Source organism: Hippocampus bargibanti, linkage group LG04 (genome assembly GCF_051943395.1).
Source record: "Hippocampus bargibanti isolate YZ-2025 linkage group LG04, ASM5194339v1, whole genome shotgun sequence".
NCBI lineage: Eukaryota > Metazoa > Chordata > Actinopteri > Syngnathiformes > Syngnathidae > Hippocampus > Hippocampus bargibanti.
This window is the reverse complement of record NC_142737.1, coordinates 17570001-17589907: the sequence shown is the minus strand read 5'-3', so window position 1 is coordinate 17589907 and position 19907 is coordinate 17570001. Positions and strand designations below refer to the sequence as shown.

Genomic DNA, 19907 nt, shown 5'->3' with positions numbered 1-19907 from the left:
TATATATATATATATATATATATATATATATATACACAGTAAAGTCTCATTATATCGATATCGGATATATCGATAGTCCCGGTTATATCGATACTATTTCTATGCACGCACGGAGAAAATTACATGCAAACAGGGTCGGATATATCGATAGTCCCGGTTATATCGATATTTTTTCGGACTCCCTTGAATATCGATATAACGAGACTTTACTGTATATATATATATATATGTGTGTGTATATATATGTATATATATCTGTCTGTTTATATCTATATATATATATATATATATATATATATATATATATATATATATATATATATATATATATATATATATATATATATATATTTATATATATTACAATTTGATACCACAAGCAATAAGTCAATCAGTTTGTGTGGAAGTTATGATTTGTAAATTGATATTTAAAGGTCAACCGACGTTTCCGGACAAGTTGTGTCCATAATTTGTAAAATGGCTTCAAATGACTTCTACTGAGCGTATTTTACAAAGATTCCACCGCATATAGCTATATTTTACGTTTTAAGCGTCGCGCTGAATATTCAGGAATTTATCAGCCTGTGGAAACGGGCTGAATCATTCCTCACAGGATAATAATAATAATAATAATAATAATAATAATAATAATAATAATAATAATAATAATAATAATAATAATTAGGTGGCCATTTTCTGCCTCTTTTTGGGTGAGACATTTCCCCCCCAATGTTGCCTCAAAATGGCACGGAATAAATTCTTTAATCGATTGCAAACATGTATGTTTTCCTCTTCAGAACTATTTGAATCATATTCATAACTGGATGTGTAACAAGAAAGCATATTCTCCGAATCTGAAGCCATTGTTTTTATTCTCCAGCAATGCAGGACGTCTTGGCGTGACGTCACAAACTGGGGGTGGGACTTTCTGAAAATGCCCAATTTGCAGCTCAATTTTTTGCTGATTTTGGACACTTTAAGTCATTTTTATTGGTGTTTTGCATTTGAATAAAAATATCATACTGCATGTTTTGGGTATTTTAGATGCTATAAAACGTTTTTCTGATGTCAGTTAGGAAACAAATAAGTGATGTCGGTTGTCCTTTAAATTCAGTCAGTGTACAGTTTCATGATGATGCATGGGAGCAGCCATAGCAAATTGTTTTCTCATGAGGCAGTCCTGACGCCACTTTTCTGCCAGAGCTCATGATCCACTGCCCAGGCTCCTCAGTGACTGCTGCGATTCACAGTAATGGCTTCAGTAGTATGACGCTCGGTCATCTTCATCCTTCCTTTTCCTGCAATGTGAAACTGTGGAAAAGTAATACAAATAAACACAGAAAAAAATTATGTCCAAAAGGCTAAAAAAAAGAAATGTCAGTTATTTACTTTGCTTGTTATTTCTAACCATCACTCCCGCCACAACACTTGATTATGGTTCTCTTAAAACTTTCTGGGAAATAAATGAGCATGTTTCACCCCAGGAGACCAATAATCTAGTGATATTTATCTTGAATTAGAAAATGTGGTTTTGGTTTAAACATGTGAGCGCATCGAATCAAACCAGATAAAATAATTCCACTTTTAAATATGCCACGGTCCATATCAAATTGTCTCTTTTCGGAAAGAGACAGCCTTCAAAGAAAGGCCACATTCATAGTGATGTCTGAAGAAATTTATTCAGACAGCAAAATAGTGAGACAAAAATCATTGGGTCATAAACGCTCAGATTTTTCATCATAAACCCACTGAATCCAATCCAATTGATCCACTGAACTTCAATTATATCACCCCCCATGTCGAATCGTATTTTGCAGTATCTATGGCCAAAGGAAAGCATCAATATGAAGTTGTAAGTAATGTTCTATACAGTAAATTCCAGCTATTCACTCTCTGCCAGAAACAGACAATAAATGTGATGGACAACCTAACTCATTTCACGTCCAGGTTCATCACTCATAACACTCATATATTATCTTTCACGATTAAAATGAACTGCAACATTTAACAATTAATCCATTTCATTGTGCCGCAAAACTATTTTGTTTTGATTACAAAACATCAACATCTCACAACAAAGGACAACAATATACACAAAACGCAACATTTTATACAAACACACACACACACACACACACACACACACACACACACACACACACACACACACACACACACACAAATATCAGTGCAACAGTAACATAACTGCGATACACAAATGCCTCAAGAAAAATCTAAGTCCGGTGGTTCGTAACCTGGGTTTTATTCAGTGAATCGTCTCGGGTCTGACATGGAGGATGACACACCCGACTCAACATGTCAATTAGTTATCAAATGCCGGCCGGGCCAATCATGAGCTGCAGATGATCACATGACATTGCTTGTCCAATCACTACGAGGAAAATGTTAGTTTGCTAGGTAGTCAACATGTGACTGTCATGATAGTAAGATAAGATCAGAAAAATTGGTCTCACAACAGACACATTCCCAATTTACAGCAGCGAAATTAGGAAATTGAGGAAATAGAAGACAAAAATATGTCGTACAAAAAAAGTATAATCTCTTGAAATTGTATTGACATTTTTCGTTCTGCCGTTCTGTTAATTTTCAGTCATCAATCCAATTCTTTCCACATGTCATCTATCCATTACCAAACATATCAGGCAGAGCACTCACTAACTGTGGGTACCCTCAGTGGTCATTCGACAAATGTCAGAAAGAAAGAATAGGGAATGAAACCAATAATTCTCAAGAATACAAAAAGGAGAAGAGTAGCAGTACCTTACATTGCAGGAGTTTCTCAAAAATTCCTTTGGCAACACAAAATTCCTACTTATTTCAAACGGCTAAACACGTTAAGGCAAACATTAGTGCATCCAAAAGATAGGCTACCAAATGAAAAACAAAGTAATGTAGTTTATTCAATACATTGTAAGAATGAAAATTGGAAAGAGCAGTACATTGGGGAGACTCAACAAATTCTCAAAAAAAGACTTTATCAACATCGCAGGGATAATACCAGTGGGCCTCAATCGGCAGTACATTTGCACCTAAAAGCTAGCAACCACTCATTTGACGACAATGAGGTTAAAATCTTAGCGAAAGAACATAGATGGTTTGAAAGGGGGGTAAAAGAAGCGATTCTTATAAAACAACTAAATCCTTCATTAAACCGGTCTGGTGGGGTGAGGTTGAATTTGGATCGTTCATACAACAGCCTGCTTAGGCAAAACAGGTTAGGCAACATTCGTAATGCTGACGAGGTGATACCGGTGCGAGTGGGGGAAATGGGCCAGTCGTTAGTCAGGAATGTAGGAACAATCAGTGGGGCCACAGGGAGTGGTCCTCTGCTCCCCCCAACCTGAGAGTAGGGACCTATCATAGCTGTGTCCGGCGCCGTCATGGCTGGACATTAGGTTTATATAAATAGGGCCAATACGACCAGTCAGACTTTAGTTCGCTGACGAACACACAACTACACTGCAGTAAATGTTTATGTAGTCCTAAAACTCAATATTCTGTGGGTCCTGGAATTCAAGTGACCATGACAAAAATTCTGGCACTGGAGTGGACACATTTTAGTACCTTGAATTTGTAAAAAAATAATAATATTTATTTGTTTGTTTGTTTATCCTTTAATCATAAGTTAGTAGGTGTTAGTATTTAATCTTGACCTAAGCATTTGTGAACAACTTCACATTATCCCCTATTATTTATTTTTGTTTCAGCCATGTACGCCTCCGGTGTTCTATATCATCTCATATAACTTTTAATATTTCCTTTTTTTTGGGAGAAAATAAATAGCTTTAAAAACCAATTGTTTACCAAACAGTATATTTAAGTTTACAACATCACTGCAGTTTCTAAAGTACCCAAGCGTCACAGACGTTCTGTTAATTTTCTGTCATCAATCCAATTCTTTCCACATGTCATCTATCCATTACCAAAGCATCTGATTCTCGTGAGGGTCGCGGGTTTGCATGGACTGTTTAAAACTCATCTTGCATTACTTTTACAAAGGAAATGGCTGACAGAAGATTTGAGTTCCAACAAATGTCACCAGAAGTGATTCTATATCTTGCCTTTACAACCGATAAAAAAATACACATTTTCAAGAAATAATGACACCTCCATCTCCTGTTATTTTTCTAAGGACCGCTTGGGCAGATTAATAACATAAACATGCGACAAATACTCTTCTCCACATCCGCTAACAACCCAGTGTCTTTTTAATGTAAAGATCTTTGTTTCAAAGATTTATTGGCACAGCAATTACTACTTTTATAATGGTGAAGTGTTTGTCGCAATCTTGTGACTTTTTAGGATGTTAAAAAAACAGCCACAAAAAGAAATGAATACAGTAGATAAATGTCACTCTCCTACTGAATTCAGCAAAGAATGATTTCCAAGAAAAAAAAGTGAATTTGAGAAAAGCAAAAATCACGATTCGTATTCTGCCCCAGAATTTTGCCAAGTAATAAATAATCAGGAAAAAAATAGGAAAATATTTTCTTTGGTTAGTGAAGTTTAATGAACCAGAACACTTTCTAGTTCATGTCTGGTTGGGTTTTTGACATCATTATTGTGAACTGCTGGAAGAAGTAAATGGGTACATCTGACTGTTGAGAGTCCTGTGTCCTTGTATGTGAGATGCCTATTTTGTTTGTTGGGATGTTGGTAGGGGAGGGGTCGTATAAAATTGACCTCAGTTGAATGCAATTGTGCAGCTCGTTGGCTTGAGTTGATCATGCCTTGTATGGAATATCAGTTGCAATCAGAGAAGTGTGTACCGATTAGTTTAACAGTCAAACCACGATAGCCTTATTTGGGAGGAAAGGCAGTTGCTATCAATGTAACTCCCGTTTGCCATTTATTATGTTTTCTTTTTTTTGTGTTTGTTTGCTCATGACAGCAAGCATCACCAAGTCCTGCGATCTCTCATGGAACTACATCAGTTTCTCTCAACCCAACACAAAGACTGATGCTATGAAGTCCTTCTGACATGTCTGTACAGAAAGACTGGCACGCTTCTATACTGACAAGAGAAATATACTGTAGATGGAAATAACTTGTCACGGATTGCCAGGTGGTGATAACGGTTGTGGATCCCAAAAAGCAGGCAGGAGCGAGCAGGAGGTTGTGTTTGACAATTTGTATTAAAATAAAGTCAGCAGGAACAAAATCCATCCATCCATCCATTTTCCATACCACTTAGTCCTCATTAGGGTCGCGGGGGGTGCTGCAGCCTATCTCAGCTGTCTTCGGGCACAAGGCGGGGGACACCCTGAATTGGTTGCCAGCCAATCACAGGGCACACAAAGACGTACAACAGTCACTCTCACACTCACACCTAGGGAACATTTGGAGTGGTCAATCTGCCTGCCATGCATGTTTTTGAAGTGTGGGAGGACACTCACACCTAGGGAACATTTGGAGTGGTCAATCTGCCTGCCATGCATGTTTTTGAAGTGTGGGAGGAAGCCGGAGGACCCGGAGAAAACCCACGCGGGCCCGGGGAGAACATGCAAACTCCACACAGGGAGGCCGGACCGGGACGCGAACCGGCAACCTCCGCACTGTGAAGCCGGTGTGCTAACCTCTCGAATAATAATAATGGGGTGTGGGTTTTCAGGGTGTCCCCCGCCTCGTGCCCGAAGACAGCTGAGCTAGGCTCTAGCATCCCCCGCGAAACTAAAGGAACAAAATCTAAAACATCAGAATCGGTTGTACTGAATTTTTGCGGTCTAGTCAGCCACATTATATATTGGCTAGTTTTTTGACTTTCTGGCAAGACACACCACTTTTTCTGGGTATGAGGATCCTGACCAGGAATTGAATCTGCACCATTTGCATGGAAGACAGTAGCAAATACTGGGCCACTACTGTACCAGGGTGTGTAGCATGTAGTCTCTATCACAGGGGTGCTCACACTTTTTCAGCATACGAGCTACTTACTACCAAGTCAAAATGATCTACCCACGACAAAAATGCAAAACATAATGTAAAACATAATAATTTGTTGAGTCTCCCCAATGTACTGCTCTTTACAATTTTCATTCTTACAATGTATGGAATAAACTTTCATTTGGTAGCCTATCTTTTGGATGGACTAATTTTTGCCTTAACATGACAAATTCTCAAAAAAAGACTTTATCAACATCGCAGGGATAATACAAATGGGCCTCAATCGGCAGTACATTTGCACCTAAAAGCTAGCAACCACTCATTTGACGACAATGAGGTTAAAATCTTAGCGAAAGAACATAGATGGTTTGAAAGAGGAGCAAAAGAAGCGATTCTTATAAAACAACAAAATCCTTCATTAAACCGGTCTGGTGGGGTGAGGTTCAATTTGGATCGTTCATACAATAGCCTGCTTAGGCAAAACAGGTTAGGCAACATTTGTAATACTGATGAGGTGATACCGGTGGGAGTGGGGGAAATGGGCCAGTCGTTAGTCAGGAATGTAGGAACAATCAGTGGGGCCACAGGGAGTGGTCCTCTGCTCCCCCCAACCTGAGAGTAGGGACCTATCATAGCTGTGTCCGGCGCCGTCATGGCTGGACATTAGGGATATATAAATAGGGCCGATACGACCAGTCAGACTTTAGTTCGCTGACGAAGCCTCTTGGATAGGAGGCGAAACGTCCGAAACCTTCAAATTTGTACAGATGACAGCTGAAGAAACCTTCTCATCGATGGACCACTCCTGTACGACTGAGAGCTTACACAGACGAACTGGGATTTTAGTTCGTCCACCGTTCTCTTTCTCAGCTGGCTTTTCGGCGGGAAGTCAATGTCGTATTTTCCATGAACAGTCCGAAAATGGCGCTCCACATTTTCCCATTCCGTATGAAAGTAATATGTTTTGCCCCCTTACTTGGTCCCGCTTTCTCACTCATTTTGATCACCATATGTTTTAGCAAGGGCTTAAAATCTGAGGTAATTCGCTGACTAGCTTGTAAATTTTGCTGTGTTTAGCGCCGTTGTTTATGCATGCACGGCGACCTAAAGGTAAAAATTCAGTTATCATCTGAATGGTTGCCCTGTATGTCAATCAAGTGACGGGACGTTTGATTGGCTGACAAATGTTTATTTTACTGTCACGCAGCGATCGACCAGTACTACCTCCGCGATCGACCAGTAGATCGCGATCGACGTAATGAGCACCCCTGCTCTATCAGATCACTGCCTCCATCCTGTTTGGTGTGGTATGCTTTCGTTTGCACAAACTCGCCTTGCTGCTGTGAAATGTAAATGTCTCCACTTCGAAACTAATAAAGGCAAATCCAATCCAATCCAATAAATTCATGAAAAACCTTAAAGGACAACCGACGTCACAACGACAAGTTGTGTCCATAATTTGTAAAATGGCTTCAATGACTTCTACTGAGCGTATTTTACAAAGATTCCACCGCATATAGCTATATTCTACGTTTTAAGACTCATGCTGAATATTCCGGAAGTCTTGTTTTTGAGTTGGTGACGAGTCTGTACGTGACGTCACTGAAGGAGCGCCCCTGACCAAAAAAAAGGACACATTGTAGCAGTCCTCCCATTACGTCAATGCTTGTTTGGTCTGAAAACCTCGTGTTGCACCAGAAATAGCCAGAAGAGGGCGTCCAAGCTCCATGGAAGGAATTTATCAGCCTGTGGAAACGGGCTGATTCAATCCTCACAGGAGCTCGGTGGCCATTTTCTGCCTCTTTTTGGGTGAGACATTTCCCCCCAATGTTGCCTCAAAATGGCACGGAATTAATTATTTAATCGATTGCAAACATGCTTGCTTTCCTCTTCCGAACTATTTGAATCATATTCATAACTGGATGTGTAACAAGAAAGCATATTCTCCGAATCTGAAGCCAATGTTTTGATTCTCCAGCAATGCAAGACGTCTTGGCGTGACGTCACGAACTGGGGGCGGGACTTTCTGAAAATGCCTAATTCGCAGCTCAATTTTTTTGCAGATTTTGGACACTTTAAGTCATTTTTATTGGTGTTTGCATTTAAATAAAAATACACTGCTAGTTTTGGGTATTTTAGATGCTATAAAACGTCTTTCTGATGTCAGTTAGGAAACAAAAAAGTGACGTCGGTTGTCCTTTAAGGCCCACCTGAGTGTACTGTCAGAACCTGAAATGTATGATCAACTGACACTTCCATGCTTCCATGAGTGGGGTGAATAATAATGCCAATTTGAATGAATTATTTTTTCAATGCTGTAAACTTGAAGAAATATTTCTAATTTTTATTAAAGCTGATTATTTTTCCATTATATTTTGATCAATGAGGAAATTCTTTCATGTTAGGCAGGTTAATTGAGAACATTTTTTTAATGTCAACCCCCATCAACATTAATTAAGGATTATTTTGGACAGCAATTTACTTCACAACGTATTTTACAACCAAGGTGGCAGAATGTGATCAATACATTGTTTGAAAGGCACAATATAAACATATTTGAGTTGCATATCAAAGGCTTATGTGCAGATTTAGATTTTCTTAACATTATTCTCATTATTATATGTAAGGGAGGAGATTGAATAAGCCTTAGCCTCTGCTTCAACTTGCAATAACTCCAACTAATGATTCTGAAAACACAACACAAGAAACACTAAATTGGTAATAATGCTTGAACAATAACCCTTTGGATTAGGATGTTGTGTACTGTTCGAGCGAGACTTTGTGGGCTGCCGTGAAATGAATGCGGCATTTCTCTGAAAACAAAGTAGCCCGAGTATTGAGAGTCACCCTAATGTGAAGTCCCTGAGCACTCAAAAGATCGGGCTTCATATTGACTTTTTTGTCCAGTCACAGCTGTCAATAGTCTGCTCTGAAGCAGACGGACAGTTTAGCTGACTAAAAAACAAGTGTTTGAGGTTGATAGTTCATTCATTAATCTCACTTAAAATGACATTTTCATATGGTTCACTGTCTCCTGCTTCATAGCGATATTGGTGATGGCAGTAAAATGCAATTTGGAGTATTCATGATACATGCAGTGCTGTAAAGCAAAGAACAAATATTTATCATTGAAATATCAAGATTCCATAAAACTAAGTTACATAATGAAATAGACATGGTGCAGCCAATTGTATGTTGTCATATAAATGAATGAATACCTTTGTTACGGGTATGCTTATGAATACCATTCGAAACGTCTAAACTCATCCTTGACAGGCACATGGCTCACAACTAGGCTAAAACTAGTGCTACAAATGATTTTGTTTCAAATCTGATCTGGAAACAGCAGTCGTTTCTACAAAATATATGGTGCCACCAAAGGAGACCACATATAAGACCATGAAAGTCTGTTCTGCATCTTCAGAGGTTTGATGCGCATGATGTTTTGGCCAAGCTTTTACGTCGGATGCCCTTCCTGACACAACCCTCTGTATTTATCCGGGTTTGGGACCGGCACAAGAAGACTTATGTCCCCCTGTGGCTACAGAAGAAGCAACTCGCTCAGTAAAAGGCTCCCAAACACAAAATGGTCATCGGCACAGCAACATTCAAAAAAGCAAAACTATACTCGCCATTTTTACAATTTGAAATTTTAGTTTAGACTTTAGCAAGCATCATAGAATTTCACAAGTTTGATTTGCTTTTGCGAGCCGAATAAAATGCCAGATTTGGCCCCCGGGCCTTTACTTCGACACCTGCGATGTAAGGGCTTATCCAGCTAGCTAAATAGAAAGAGAGCTATCTCGCTTGCTTGCTTGCTTGCTCGGTTGTTGGCTAGCTGTGTTGCTAGCTAGCTCAATAGATGAGCATGGCATTTCACATTTTTTCAAGTTTGATTTGCTTTCGTATAAGATCATGTAGGTAATATAGGTGTACTATAGGTAAAATCAATTACAATAATTAAAATCTAGCAAACAGAAAAAAATCTGATTATAGTTGTTATATGTTTAAGTGTTGTAATCGATAACACATTGGATTGGATTGGGTTTACCTTTATTAGTCTCGCAGTGGAGAAATTTACAGCAAAGTTATGAAAGGAAGATGAAAGGAAAGAAAGAAGTCGAAAAACAAAATACAGGAGCTGCTGGAAAAGGAGCCACTCTCGCGGCGCCATCTTAAAGTCAAAAGAACATGTCAAGTTATTATGGATTTAGAATATTTTAAAGTGGTTAATAACTTATTTAGCAACCTTTAATAAGTGTGTGGTTTTAAATGGGTCAAGTGTTAATTATTCATATTGAAGGCATGACTTTGCATTAAAGTTCATGAAATATTGATTCAATACTACACACGAACATTACTTATTATGTTATTTGTATTAGCCACTGGTACTTACGGTTCACATTCATGTTTCTTTGGTTAAAATTGTCAATGTTGTTTGATTGTGGCTGCACTTGGGTATGACATCGAGCCAAATGTTATGCCGTTCCAACTTGGGTATAAACTATGTGGTAAACAACCTGCACAGCTAATTGGACAGAGTGTTCTGTGCGTGTATGATAAAGATTTATCTGATGTGCTTAGTGGTGAGCACGGTCCTCAAAGACCCTCACCACTGGCAAGGAGCCAAAGTAATATTTGCTGATGTGTGCCGCAAATGTCCATGTGTCAGCCGTACAGGGGCAGTAAATCCCCTTTCTCAATACTGACCGCAAAAAGGCTCCATTAATTATATAATCGTTTCCAATTCAGGAAATGAATTATACACTTTATAAATGAAATGATAATGTAGCAGTCCCTTTGTATTATAATTCAAGTGTTAAGTTCTTGTTTAATTGTATTACAGTAAAGTCTCGTTATATCGATATTCAAGGGAGTCCGAAAAAATATCGATATAACCGGGACTATCGATAGATCCGACCCTGTTTGCATGTAATTTTCTCCGTGCGTGCATAGAAATAGTATCAATATAACCGGGACTATCGATAGATCCGACCCTGTTTGCATGTAATTTTCTCCGTGCGTGCATAGAAATAGTATCGATATAACCGGGACTATCGATATATCCGATATCGATATAACGAGACTTTACTGTATGTTTAACAGCAAATGGTTCAAAAGATTTATTTTCGGTACTGTTCGGCTGATAGCATTGAAGAAAGCCTAATGTGGACATCTCTATTGAATTAATAAATTAAACTCTGCTGTCATATAAATATTCAGGATTATGAACAAAATTAACTAATCTGACATGTATGAAAAGGTTTCTTCAGCCGTCATCTGTACTTCTTTGAAGGTGTCGGACGTTTCGCTTCTTATCCAAGAAACTTCGTCAGCAAACTAAAGTCTTAATGGTAGTATAGGCCCTATATATATATATATATATATATATATATATATATATATATATATATATATATATATATATATATATATATATATATATATATATATATATATCCCTACTGTCCAGACATGGCGGTGCCGGACTTTGCTATGATAGGTCCATGCTCTCAGGTTAGGGGGAGCAGAGGACTACTCCCTGTAGCTCCACTGATTGTTCCTATTGTCTGACTAACGACTGGCCTGATTGCCCCACTTCCAGCGGTATCACCTCATCAGTATTACTAATCCTATGTTGCCGAAGCAGGCTATTGTATGAAGGATCCAAATTGAACCTCACCCCACCATATTGGTTTAATGAAGGATTTAGTTGTTTTACGAACATCAGTTCTTTTACTCCCCTTTCAGACCATCTATGTTCTTTCGCTAAGATTTTAACCTCATTGTCGTCAAATGAGTGGTTGCTAGCTTTTAGGTGCGCATGTACTGCCGATTGAGGCCCACTAGTATTATCCCTGCAATGTTGATAAAGTCTTTTTTTGAGAATTTGTTTAGTCTCCCCAATGTACTGCTCTTAACAGTTTTTATTCTTACAATGTATTGAATAAACTACATTACTTTGTTTTTCATTTGGCAGCCTATCTTTCACCTAAAAGCTAGCAACCACTCATTTGACAATGAGGTTAAAATCTTAGCGAAAGAACAGATGGTTTGAAAGGGGAGTAAAAGAAGCAATTTTCATAAAACAGCTAAATCCTTCACTAAACAGATATGGTGGTGTGAGGTTCAATTTGGAGCGTTCGTACAACAGCCTGCTTAGGCATCATATGATTAGTAATACTGACGAGGTGATACCGGTGGAAGTGGGGCAATCAGGCCAGTCGTTAGTCAAAACAATAGGAACAATCAGTGGAGCTGCAGGGAGTAGTCCTCTGCTCCCCCCAACCTGAGAGCAGGGACCTATCATAGCAGAGTCCGGCACCGCCATGTCTGGATAGTAGGGATATGTATATATATAGGGCCTAAACGACCAGTAAGATTTTAGTTTGCTGATGAAGTTTCATGGATAAGAAGCGAATTGTCCGACACCTTCAAAGAAGGACAGATGACGGCTGAAGAAACGTTTTCATCGATGGACCACTCCTGTACGACTGAGAGCTTACACAGACGTAATGTGACATGTCAAATGAAAACCATTTTTGTCAGACGATTAAGTTAATATTTCTAAATTCCAATGCTGAACATGATTTTAACATTTCCCAATGAAACGTGTTTACTTGTAGCATTTCTTAATTTTCAGCTTTCCGATTTTTTTACGATTGATTAATGAACCTATTATTTTGCTTTTTTTCCGAGAATTCACAGAAACCCTGCTAATAATCAAAAACCTTTTTAAACAATAAATCTATCGGGAATAAGTTGGATCCGTTTCCTTTTCATAATTTTGTTATGTTGTAATCAAACAGCATGCTCTCTGCTTCACCGCCCCGCCCTCGTTTCTGTCACCTGGTCCATGGTTGTTTTGCCCTTACCTGTTTCATCCATCAAACCCCTATACAGTATACAGTATATTCCCCTCGTGGGTCTGGTCTCATTGCCAGTTTGCCGATTCTACTCAGGCCATGGGCAAGTCCTTTTGACACTAATAGTGTATGAACTTTTGCTTTTTAAAAAACTTTACCTTACACCTGTTGTACCCCTGCCTGGACTGTCATTCATGTGGATCTTTTGCCCACTGCAGCTTCGAGTTGTTTGAGGCCAAAAAACTTGTGCCTTTTCACACAATTCTTTAACTGCAACAAGATGTCGATGTGGTTAAAAAGCCTAACGAGACTCATTTTTTTTTTGTTTTGTTTTTTTTGCCTTGACTCTCGTTGGTTGTTGATGAACAGCCCACTCACACTATACTTAGAGGAGAACCGACGCTTCCGGACAAGGGGCGGGACTTTCTGAAAATGCCCAATTCGCAGTTCTTTTTTTTTTTGAAGTTTTAGCCCACTTTAAGTCATTTTTATTGGTGTTTCGCATTTGATGCTATAAAACGTTTTTTTGATGTCAGTTATCGATGAGAAGGTTTCTTCAGTACAATCACTTTTGTACAGATGACGGCTGAAGAAACCTTCTCATCGATGGACCACTCCTGTACGACTGAGAGCTTACACAGACGTATTGATGTCAGTTAGGAAACAAAAAAATGGTGTCGGTTGTCCTTTAAATATGTTGAGGATCACAAGGGTGAAATGAGGGCATTGCTGCCGATGTTCCTCCGTATCACATTTCTATGATAAGTAATTATTTGTTCGTAAAAACAAGCAATGTGCAAAAAACATCTGATTTCATAAAACAATGCACATTTAAGTGTACAGGTCATGGCAACAGTTTGGAAGAAAATGAAAATAAGAGTCAAAAAAGAAAAAAAAACACTTACGATCTGGCGTCCGGTTGTGATCCGTCATTGAACTGTGTGCTGCCGCTGGACTGCAGAGTAACCGGGGAAGCGTCTTCACTCTTGTTCCCTTGAGTACTAGCCACGCTACCAGTTGGAGTTTTCTGGAAAGAACCAGCCAGGCCTGACTCAGCCTGCCATTGTAAGCAGCAACAGCGAGTCTGCACCTCTTTATAGAATGTGTTGAGCCCCAGGGTGGACAGCCATGGACAGCCTAGAAGGTTCTTGAAGGCAGCGCGGAACTCTGGGCTCCGGCAGTAGATGATGGGGTTGAGGCCAGAGTTGACATAACCCAGCCAGTTTAAGAGTCTGAAGATCCTTTCCGACGGAACGCTACGGTCAAAAGCGTTGATGATGTTGGCGACAAAAAACGGCAACCAGCATATCGTAAACGTTCCCATGATGATACCCAAAGTTTTGAGGGCCTTGTGTTCTTTAACAAGTAATAACCGGGATGGTCTTCGCTTGACGCCTTTCCGCCCCATTCCACCGTTGCGCATACCCTGGTTTACGCATTCCGACTGGAGGGCCGGATTGTCCACTTGCGTTGTTGGACACTCGTGCTTGAAACGCATTCGGCTTTTATCAATGAGCTGCACCTGCAATCTTGCTATTAAGAAAACCTTTGCATACACAAATATCATGATAAAGAGAGGTATATAAAAAGACACCGTGGAAGATATGATGGCATAAGCCCGGTTGGTGACAAAGTCACAGCAAGCGGGATCATCGTAGCACAGTCTGGCTTCGTATTCATCGTCTGCTCGCCAGTATCCTTTCATAATTGGCACAAAGGAGATTAGGGCGGAAACGATCCACACTAAGCAAACGATCGCCCTGGCACGCCATTTACTCAGTAAAACTTGGTGTCGGAGCGGCCTCGTAATAGCTATGTAGCGGTCCACTGCTATCACACACAGAGTTTCTATGCTCGCCGTCACACACAAGACATCCACTGAAGTCCAGAAATCACACGAGGTTTCGTCGAGCTGCCAGTTGCCCGTCAGCACAATGGTGGCCCCCAGGGGCACCACCAGGACGCCCATGATGAGGTCAGCGCATGAGAGTGACATGATGAAAATATTTGTCGTTGTCTGAAGCTGGGAAGTTGAAGCGACAGCAATTATGACCAGCAGGTTTCCCACCACGATGATGATGATGACAGCAACCAGTACGAGAAGGATCCAGGATCCCGCCGCAGGGTGGTAAGGGGCTGTGTTGTTTCTCAAAGCAGCTGATGCACTTAGGTTGCCGTCCATTATTCACCAACTCAGACACTACAAGTTTGGCAAAGCAGCTGTTTTTTTTAAAATCGAATAAATAGGGTAATTACTTGAAAAAAAACAGATGTTCTTACATTTCTCGCCTCAGGAGGATTGTTTGGCCACACTCAAATTTCAGCCCTGGCTTCCCATGCTTCCACAAATAAGGACCTCTTAATGGAGTCAACATGTTGTCTACAAAAATATATTTCCCTCAATACTGAAACAATAAAAGTTCACAGTCGGTAAAAGTCCAAAGTTGGATTAAAAACAAAACTCAGCACTCAGCCAGTGCAACATCAGAGCAACCATCACAGAGAGCTGTACATTAGGCAACTGCGACAGTTCGAAGAGTGGTGCTCAAGCAAGAAGTGCACGAGTGCATGAGCATGAGAGCCCACCTTTTTTCATATGCTCTCTTTGGTTCCCTCCCTCGCGCTCTCCCTCTCTGCTGCCTATGAGTGTGTTGGCCAAGGGGAGGAGTTGAAGAGTGTGAACGCTGTCCAGTGTGCAGGAAATCAACACTCAAACGTGAAGATGCATAGTGTTTAACCCTCAAATTATGTTAAGCGGTCAATTTTACCCGTTTCCATTTTTGTGTTGACTAAAGCACTGGATATCCTTTCCTTTGCCTTTCTTCAAGACAGTTCTAAAATATCCTAATGGGATAGAAAATATATTGTCTCTCTTTTCAAGGACAGTGATACCTCAGCTTACGAACGCTTTGGCTCGCAAACTTTACGCCTTACGAACATTAAATTCATGAGAATTAAATCTTGGCACACAAACTAGTTTTCGGCGGACGAACCAAACCACACAGCGCCACGGTGGCTGGCAGACTAGTTTTTCACACCCCCTTGGAGTACAGACGTGGTTTGTGGAGTACTTTTGCTATTATGGGACCGAAAAAGACACCCTCGCAGGCTAGTGTGAAGCCGAAGAAAATTACAGAAGGGGATCATCGAAAAACACAAATGAGGTGTACATTTGTGTGACTGTGCGTCCCAGTACCAGTATGCTAAGTTGCTACGTGTGGCACACATACACAAGCACACACACATTCACGCACACACACGCACACACGCACTCACACGCATGCACACACACGCGCGTATACTTTCACTTACACATACAACACATTTAAATCAGTAAAATGTAAATAGTAGACTAAGTCTCAAGCATGGAATAAAAGCACATCAAGAGCAACAACCAGGATCACCTACAAACATTCATTTTGGCTAGAATTATTGCCATTGTATGCTCTGCTTTGAGCCATTATAAATCCTCACTAATGCAAGTGTAACAGGTACAATGGGCACCTTTAATTTGAATTTAAAAAAAAATCTAAATCAGGCAGCAGTTGAAAAACTACCCACCATCACTCCACTCTACAGGTGCTAGTAATTTTAAAAATGAATAAAAATAAAAAGTGTGTGTGTGCGTGATCCAATGTTGTTCCCAGGATCTGTTGCAACCACTCATCCAGTTTGGAGGTCACTGCCCCGAGTGCTCTGGCCACCACAGGCACAACTGTCATCTTCACCTTCGAGGCTCTTTCCAGCTCCTCTCTGAGCCCATGGTATAATCAGTAGTTTATTATGTTCCTTCTTTCTGATGTTTCCATCACTCTGGACTGCTACATCCACTACAATGACTTTCCTCTGCCCTTTATCGATGATCAGGATATCTGGTTGGTTGGCCATTACCATTTTTCCCGGTCATTCTCTGCCACCTTTGGAGGTGTTTCCCATTTTGACCTTGGGGTTTCCAGTCAATACTCAATACAGTAGAGTATGCCAGCTACCTGGTTATGGCGCTCCATTTCCTACCAGCACGACCTACACCTTAGGTCTTGACTGGTGTGGTATATCTGTGCCTCTTCGGTTCTGGTGCTCAGTCGCGCTTTTCCTCCCATGATGGTCTTCCAGCACCTCATCCTCTGTTCCCCATTGTCTGAGACATTCTTTGAGTACATCATCCATTGTAGCCTTCTCTTTGATTCTTTGATGTATTCATGGGGCTATATATATATCCTCTTTTCCTTTTGGCTATTTCCTTCAGGGGTCGCAGCAGTGAATCAGTGTCCTCCATATTCAAAGGTTTGATTCGCATGTTTGCTTTGGCCAAGCTTTTTGCCCTTCCTGACACAACCCTCTGTATTTATCCGGGCTTGGGACCGGCACAATAAGACAAGCCTTGTGTCCCCTTGTGTCCACACCCCCTTTCTTTAAATGCACACGTCGATCAAGAGAGAGAGAGAGAGAGAGAGAGAGAGCTAGAGAGCTATCGAGCGAGAGAGAGAGAGCTAGAGAGCGCTAGAGAGAGAGAGAGAGAGAGAGAGAGAGAGAGAGAGAGAGAGCTAGAGAGAGAGAGAGAGAGAGAGAGAGCTAGAGAGTTAGAGAGCGAGGAGAGAGAGAGAGAGAGAGAGAGAGAGAGAGAGAGAGAGAGAGAGAGAGAGAGAGAGAGAGAGAGAGAGAGAGGTCGATGGCCTCCAAGGAGTCTAAGGACAACCGCGGCCCCACCCCTCAGTTGACCCGCCTCTTCGCCCCGGAGCAGAACAAAGTGTCATCACGTCGGCGGCAAACTCTCATTGCATCGCCACCGCGTTCTCGCCGCCACAATGCCGCCAACGCGATGCCGTCTGTGCCGGGGGACCCTGGCCCTCATTCTCGTCATGGCGGTCCGATGCCCAAGTGCCAATGCCCACCCGCCTTAGCTTTCGCCTTGGCCGATGGACCCCCCCCCCCCCCCCTCCGGTGCCGCCACACGGTCAGTGAGATACTGGCTGACTAAAATTGGGCTGTGAGGGCATTGCGGTGCCTGGCGTAGAATTAAAAAAAAGGGTCTGGCGATCGCGGTCGTAAGTACGGGTTCTTTAATACAGACACACACATTATATATACAGGTAACATCCGAGATATGTCACACCGGTCGTATCTCGAACACAGAACGCCCATCATCTCTGTTTTGCTGACATATATTGCCCACCTCTTCATCAATTTCTCATCTAGCCAAAGTAACGAAGCAAGAGGAGACTTTTTTTAGGCGACACTCCTGCATCTTATTTTAAAGGACAACCAACACCATTTTTTTGTTTCCTAACTGACATCAGTAAAACGTTTTATAGCATCTAAAATACCCAAAACATGCAGGCTAATAATTTTAGTCAAGTGCAAAACACCAATAAAAATGACCTAAAGTGTGCTAAAACTGCAACAAATTGAGCTGCGAATTGTGGATTTTCAGAAAGTCCCGCCCCGAGTTCGTCATGTCACGCCAAGACGTCTTGCATTGCTTGACAATCAAAACAATGGCTTCAGATTCGGAGAAGACGCTTTCTTGTTGCTCATCCAGTTATGAATGTGATTCAAATAGTTCTGAAGAGGAAATAGATGTTTGCAATCGATTAAAGGAGTCCTCCCTCATCAATTCGAGCCGTCAATGACGGCAATGTAGCACCCAAAAAATGCAGAAGATTGCACCCAAGCTCCGTTGGGAATGGGCTGATTTGTCTGCTGGGAATTTGTGTCAGCTCGTATCAAATAGTTGTCTTGGTGCAACACACAATGATTCACCATTGCGTTATTTATGTGTTTTCCTTCTAATTTCGGCATCAACACGAAGTTTTCAGACCAAACAAAGTACTGCAAAATGCATTGTCGCTTTCTCGGTCAGGGGCGTTCCAAACGTGACGTCACGTGGGGATCATCATCAACTCGGAAACAAGACTTCCTGAATATTCAGCGTGTGTCTTAAAACGTAAAATATAGCTATATGCGGTGGAATCTTTGTAAAATACGCTCAGTAGAAGTCATTTGAAGCGATTTTACAAATTATGGACACAATTTGTCCGTAGACGTCGGTTGTCCTTTTAGGACAACCGAGTGTGAGCTGAAGTGTAAATGAAGCCTTGGGATTAGCAAAGAACAGTGAAGCTTACTGCACAAGGAGGTTTTGAACATGGCAGAATACAAGATGGCATGATAAAGGCGAACTATACATGGAGACTGAGCAAAGGTGGAAGCAATTATTACCGAGATGAGTAGGTTCAAGGGCATCAAAAAGCTTCTGAAACAGGAGGAAACAATTACTGGAAAATAAAAGCATCCAAGACAATATGAAAAAGGGGACATAAAATCTGAGAACCTCACAAACTCAAGACATGACAGCACCCCTCCCCCAAAGGATGCCTCCTGATGGCCCTAGATGTTGCCAGCCATAAAGTCTTTCACTCATCAGTGGAAGACAATTTCAGACCAAATAGAAATAAGCAGATGGCGTTGAATGTGCCGAGTCTAAAAAGGCATCAAAATATGACTGAATAAATTAATCAATCAAGTCGTTGTTCTTCATAAAACTTGCAAGAATCCAGGATCTCTCTTGCAGTCTTTCCCCTTCCTGGTTAACTTGAAATTGTTAACTGCTTCCATGTTTTTTACAGCCAAAACTCTTTTCAGAGGGATGCGGGAAATTTGATTAACTGGCTTAATTTTGGAGATGGAGAAGGTTGGGTGAACCAGGAGAGACCTTGCATGACTGTGACAGACAGAGACAGGGTTTAACACTTGAACTACGTAGAGTGCTCAGTCAACTTCGACATGTCAATTAACCTTTGAGTCAAAATGGCTTCTACTTTTGAGCCCCACAATCCGAAGGAATGGTTTCAATAAAATGGCTCAATTTCCATAAAAAAAAACACATTTAACCTGAAAGTGCCTGCACACAACTTCACTAGAAATACAGTGCTGATATTTAAAAGCAAGATGAGAAAATTATTGCCGTTGTCTATTCTACTAACCGTACTTGGAATGTTTTTTTTTTATCATCCATTCATCTCGAATCATGTTCACAAAGTGAATCACATGATATGCACACCTTGCCGATGATGTCTGTTGACAAAGTTGCTAATGTGTGTTAAAGATGGTGTCCACGCTACAGTTGTTAACCTATTA

At 40.8% G+C, this 19907-nt stretch overlaps 1 protein-coding gene across 6 annotated transcripts in view; it reads right to left on the bottom strand.

Annotated features, from left to right (window-relative positions):
* Positions 1-15389, bottom strand: part of LOC148899316 (beta-4C adrenergic receptor-like) — a 182361-nt gene extending 166972 nt beyond the window's left edge. The window contains exons 1-4 of one of the 6 annotated variants that reach the window (XM_088994496.1): positions 15051-15383; positions 13861-14970; positions 13676-13797; positions 854-1311 (exon numbers count right to left, since the gene is read on the bottom strand). In XM_088994496.1, the coding sequence (XP_088850622.1) occupies positions 1284-1311; positions 13676-13797; positions 13861-14952 (1242 nt within the window). In that variant the 5' untranslated portion in view covers positions 14953-14970; positions 15051-15383 and the 3' untranslated portion in view covers positions 854-1283. Of the gene's footprint in view, positions 1-853; positions 1312-13675; positions 14971-15050 lie in introns of those variants that run through there. The other 5 variants (XM_088994494.1, XM_088994491.1, XM_088994495.1 and 2 more) reach the window with 5 other exon arrangements.
* Positions 15390-19907: the final 4518 nt, after the last annotated feature.